Raw genomic sequence first — 6,000 nt, 5'->3', positions numbered from 1 at the left:
ATTGGAGATGGTCCAGGTGAACTTAAGGTTGGGGTGGAAGGTGTTCGTAAAGTGGATGAACTGTTCGAGCGCTTCGTTGGAGAATGAGGTGGCGCCAGTACAGTCATCGATGTAATGGATTTTTTTTTCCTACAGACAAAGGGGTGGCCATGGGCCCAAGCTGTGCCTGCCTCTTTGTAGGATACGTGGAACAATCCCTCTTCCGAAGCTGCACTGGCCCTGTCCTCCACCTCTTCCTCCATTACATCGATGACTGTATCGGCGCCGCCTCTTTGACCTGTCCATCGCCTCTCCACCTATCTGCTCCTTTATCCATCTTCCATCCGTCTGACCCCCCAACCCTTTTTTGTTTTCAGAATCCCCTTCCCCTCCCCCATTTCTGAAGAAGGGTCCAGACCTGAAACGTCAGCTTTCCTGCTCCTCTGATGCTGCTTGGCCTGCTGTGTTCATCCAGCTCTACACCTTGTTATCTCAAAATATAAAGATATGTGTTATGGCTGAATTTTCTGCCTCAACTACCCTCCAAAGCAGTTCATTCCAGACTGCCACTACCCTCTGGGTGAAAATGGTTTTCCTCAAATCCCTCTAAACCTCTTGCATTTTTGCTGTGTATGCACACTGTAAACTGTACTGTCCCTTTTGATTTGAGACATTAGGAACTTTTAATTAGCACATACGTTGGAACAATAAAATGTTTCAGTTATACCATTAAACCATTATTATTTAGGTATAAATGAAACTTTGAGGTCAAAAGAATTATCATTCTGTCAAGAAGAAAGTCCACGGATTTTGAAAGTATAAACTTTAGACACAGAAACAGAAATTAATCTTTTATACTTCTCTGAAAGCTTTGAAGCTCTAACCCCATTGTTCCAGGACTAATGTTACACCAGTTGGATGGGCATGCTTTTTAATGGTTGGACTGTATTTGTTACTACTTTTCTTCCTTAAGGGAATGGAATCATACTGACTTAGCCAAAATTAATGCACACAGTTTTGAAATAAGTTTCTTATGCATGATAAAGACCATGAAGATGAACCTGCTGGTTTCTGCTCACTTGTCTCTGAGCTCCTGTAGACCTCTGTCTTTCACAGTCTGAACCTCCTGCAGAGAGCACGCAGTTTGATCAATAACTCAATAACTTTTTTCATGCAGTAATTATCTCTGTGATATGACTTGGACATTGCATTTCTTTATTACCCCAAAGCTAAGAGCTCTTTACGTTGACTGCAGATATTTTTATTTTAAAATAGTAAAACTATTTGGACTAATTCATCACGATGTATTTGTTGAACGGGTTCAGCAGTTTTATTTTGTAGTTTCATATGATGAAGCAGTGAAAACTGTGGTGATTCAAATTATTGCCAGAAATTCTAAAAGTGTTGCAAACCATTGAATATCAGTATATTCATATTTGAATAGAAAAGCAGACAATTCCATTCAAAGCATGAAGTAGCAAGGGTGGCATTTGGCGATCAAGCTATTAACAACATCCATTGTTGCTTCCAGCCTCATTTTCCCCCTCATGTTTTCTTTGTTTCTAGATGGAAGTTCTGCAAGAATCACGGATGATGATTCCAGATTGTCAGCGGCGATTGGCAGCTGCACACAATGACCTGGTACAACTATTGGTGAGTCTGTCTTATTTTTAGTTTGGCAAGTTCTATTTACATGGTGCCCCTTTCCATAGCGCATGTGTGTATATATGTATATTCAGGACAGCATATAAAATCTCAATTTTAATCTATTTTAGTCACTGCAAATTCATAAAATCAATGCTTAATATCTGAAATCATATTAAACTAGTATATACTGTGAAATGATTGATTGTATTAGAGTTTATTCAACATTCTCTTTAAAAAAAATCAACTTTGCCTTTCACTCATGTGATATGGACATGCAAGCAAGCCCAGCATTTTTTTTTACCCATTCTTAATTGTCCTTGATAAAATGGTAGTGAGTGATCTTCTTGATCCACTGGTGTGGATGCTCCTACCTTGCTTTTATTTATGTAGTTCCATGATATTGACTCATTCACAATGAGGAAACAATGGTTCCAAGTCATAGTTGTGTGTGACTTGAACGAAACCTTGATAGGGCTAGTATTCCCCCGTAACTGTTACCCTCGCCCTCTTAGACGGTAGATTTTGTCAATTTCTTTGGCAGCACCTGCCAAATCCACAGCTTTTGCTTTACACCTTTATATGCTGTAGACAGTGCTTTAGTGAAAGAAGATTTAGTTAGATTTGGTACCAGTCAAGTGGGTTTGCATTTTCCTGCTGGTATCCAACTTATACAGTATTAGAGCTACAGCCATACAGTCAAGTAGAAACTATTTCACGGGCTTCAAAAGCCACACACCCATCCCCAAGCTCAGTCCAAGGTTGGAAAGGTACACTCCCAAGTTAGAATGACCATATTCTGAAACCCAGGCTTCAATCCCAGGTAGGAAAGGCCAGCTCCGATCCCAGTCTGCAATTATGTCCCATTACCTCCGGTTCTGTTGTCACATCTGAAAGGCTACGTTCCAATCCCTGGACTGTGTCCGAGTTCCCAACTGGTTCTACTCCGGTCCCAGCTACGAAATGCTGCGTTCCAATCCCCAGGATTTTTAGAAACATACAGTACAGAAGAGGCCCTTCAGTCTGTCAAGTCTGTACTGCCAGAAATCTTCTACTGCAGACTCTAGTTCCACTTTCCTGCATTAGGCCCATAGCCTTGAATTTTATGACGTTTCAAGTGCTCCTCAAAGTACTTTTTAGAAGTTGTGAGGTTTCCTGCCTCAACTACCCTCCAAAGCAGTTCATTCCAGATCGCCACAACCCTCTGGGTGAAAATGGTTTTCCTCAAATCCCTCTAAACCTTTCGCTTTTCACTTTCAAATTGTGCCGTTATCATTGACCCTCTGACTAATGGAAGCTGGTGCTTTCTGTTCATCCTGTCCATGCTTCTTGTAATGTTATAGTCTTCTGTAAGAACCCCTCCCATCTTCTCTGCTCCAAATAAAAAATAACCAAAATTTATCCAACTTCTCTTCATAGCTGAAATACTGTATCCCAGGCAACATCCTGGCAAATCTCCTTTGCACCCCCTCCACTACAATCACATCCTTCCTATAGTGGTGACCAGAAGTGCGTGCAGCATTCCAGCTTTGGTCTGACCAAAGTCTGTACAACTGCAGCATGATCCCCCTGCTCTTCTGTAACCTATGCCATGATTAACAAAGGGAAGTATCCCACATGCCACTTTAACTACTCTAGCATACTTGCTAAAGCATGAACCATAGTCATAGAGATGTACAGCAAAGTCCAACTCGTTCATGCTGACCAGATATCTTAAATTAATCTGGTCCCATTTGCCAGCATTTAGCATCTGGATGGGTATATGAATAGGAAGGGTTTAAAGGGATATAGATCTTCATCCAAGTGTGATGAAAGGTGTTTAATTCATCTGTATTAATATAATTTGTTTTATAGTTTGGATTTCAAACTATTGGCATATGATGTTGGTTTACTTTTGAGGAAAAGGTTTAAAAGTGATCTAGGTCAGTCTTTCCAGAACCATAAATTTAAACCACTATGTGTAAGAGAGCAGATGACTGAGAGGACCCCTGGAATGTTAATTGAAGATTGTTTGTTTATATTGTGTGAGTTTAAGTCAGAAGAGAGAAAACATTGAGCCATCAACTGTAGCAGATCAAGTTATTTTTTAAAAAACTACTTAGAAAATGTTTGGCTGCAGTTCAAAGAAGACTTGACTGTGGTCAGAACCTTGGTGAATGAGTGTAATTTGTGAAACTTCCAGACCCAGGATTGTTTGGTTAGAAATATGCATTAATACCACTAAACCTCCTCTAATGGATTCCAGGATTATCCCTATAACCAATATTAATATGACTTGCCTATAATATCTTGCCTTCTGTTTTCTTCCTTTCTTGAATGGATGAGTCGCATCTGCTATTTTCCAAACTAGTGGAAGCTTTGCAGAGTCTAGAAAATTTTGGAAGATTAAAACCAATCCATAGGCTTCATCCTGGGATCTTAAAAAGAAGTCATTCAGGGTGTAGGGACTTGTCAGCCTTCAAATGTAAAGGGGGTGTAGTCATATTTTTAAACAGCCTGGCCAGACATGTAATGACATGCCTCTGGAACAGGTGGGACTTGAACTGAGGCCTTCTTGACTCAAGACGTAGGGACACTACCGCTACACCACAAGCCCCTGCGAGGTGATTAGACTTGCATTTATTAGGGGTGGTGCAAATGCCTGAATGTTGCCCATATTTTGCTTACTGCCAGTGAGGACACTGCTTTTTTTTTATCTGAGGAGTTGTAAATAGGCTGAACAATGAAATCATCAGCACATATCCCCCTCAACACCTGAGAAGTTGAGGGAGGGTCAGAAAGAAGAGCTGGATGTAGTTGAACCTATGACACTGCTGAAGGAACTGCAATATCCTGGGGTTAAATGATCTGGACAAAGGAACTGAGAGTATTGCAGCTAAGATTGCAGATGACACAAAGGTGGAGGGACAGGTAGAGTTGAACAGGAAGGCTGCAGAAGGACATACACAGGCTAAGAGAGTGGGCAAAGAAGTGGCGGATGGAATATAATATGGGAAAGTGGGCGTTATGTACTTTAGCGGGAAGAATAGAGGCATAGACTGTTTTCTAAATGGGAAAAGACTTTGAAATCTGAAGCACAACAGAACTGGGGAGTCCTACTTCTGGAGTCCCTGAAGGTTAACTTGCAAATCTGATTGACAGTTAGGAAGGCAAATGCAATGTTAGCATTCTTTCAAGAGGGCTGGAATATAAGAGCAGGGGTGTACTCCCGAGGCTGTATAAGATCCTTGTCAGATCGCATTTAGAATATTAAGAGCATTTTTGAGCTCTGTACCTAAGGAAGAATATGATGACATTGGAAGGGTTCCATTAGCCAGAGGTGGTTTGTAAGAATGATCCCAAGAATGAAGGGCTTGTCATATGAAAAGTAATTGAGGTCTCTGGGTTTGTACTTGATGGAGTTTAGAAGAATGAGGGAGATCTGATTAAAACTGACAGAATGCTGAGAGTGGATGTGGAGAAGATGTTTCCACTAGTAGGAGAGACTAGGATCAAAGGCCCAACCAATTTTTATCTGCTGGCTCTGCCTATATCTTCCCATCTAGCATTGTGCTAGTGCTATGTAGTATGATGGAGAGTGTCCTCGGTATGAAGAGAAGACTTTGTCTGCACAAAGACTAGGCAGTAGTTACTTCAGTCAATACTTTCATGTATGCATACAGAGTTGATGGTTACTGAATTTTTTTTGTCTCTTGATATTTTTGAATTGATATAATATAAAGAAAGCTTTGTTTTGCTCTTTTGATAATCTCTCCTGCATATGTAGAGGCTAATGACTTGCATTAGAAAACATTTTAAAGCAAATAAACATGAGCCTTTGCTTTACTACGAGTTATGAAGTCAAATGTGACTTAATTTATGGTTGTGGGACTTCATTTGCATTATCTAGTTATCCTTACTGTTTAATGAATTTAACACACGTGCCATAATAAAGTTGCAATAAGATACATTTTATTATTTGGATTGGTTGGGGAACAAGCACTTTAAACAAAAGATAACCAATAGATTCTATGTGGGAAGTAGAAGGCAATGCAATTTATATTCATTTTGGAAAATTGCAGTTAAAGTACTTTGTAAAATAAGTATAAAATCAGATGCATTTTGTAAGGCCCATTTTAATGGCAGCGTAAATGGTATGGGAGTTAAGTTTATTAAAGAATGCTTGCTCGGATAAAGTCTCCGAATCGATAATAAATAAAAGATTAGGGAAAAATTGATACCAGCTGTTTCTAAATATCTTAGTTCTCAACTATAATTATATTACTGCATATATATATTTTGGAGAAATTGGACTAAAACTGTTCTAGTGCATTTTATTCATTGCCATTGGTGTATGAGATTAGCTGCAGTGAGTCTTTTAACCCTATTGACATCTCT

General features: G+C 39.7%; 1 protein-coding gene across 1 annotated transcript in view; it reads left to right on the top strand.

Annotated features, from left to right (window-relative positions):
* tbca (tubulin cofactor a) overlaps window positions 1-6,000 on the top strand; it is a 68,563-nt gene that overhangs the window by 58,973 nt on the left and 3,590 nt on the right. Inside the window, exon 3 of the mRNA XM_048619374.1 lies at window positions 1,546-1,632. Coding sequence (XP_048475331.1) covers window positions 1,546-1,632 — 87 coding nt within the window. The remainder of the gene's footprint in view (window positions 1-1,545; window positions 1,633-6,000) is intronic.

Source organism: Rhincodon typus, chromosome 3 (genome assembly GCF_021869965.1).
Source record: "Rhincodon typus isolate 14 chromosome 3, sRhiTyp1.1, whole genome shotgun sequence".
Lineage (NCBI taxonomy): Eukaryota > Metazoa > Chordata > Chondrichthyes > Orectolobiformes > Rhincodontidae > Rhincodon > Rhincodon typus.
Note: the sequence above shows the minus strand (reverse complement) of the source record. Positions and strands in the feature narration are given on the sequence as shown.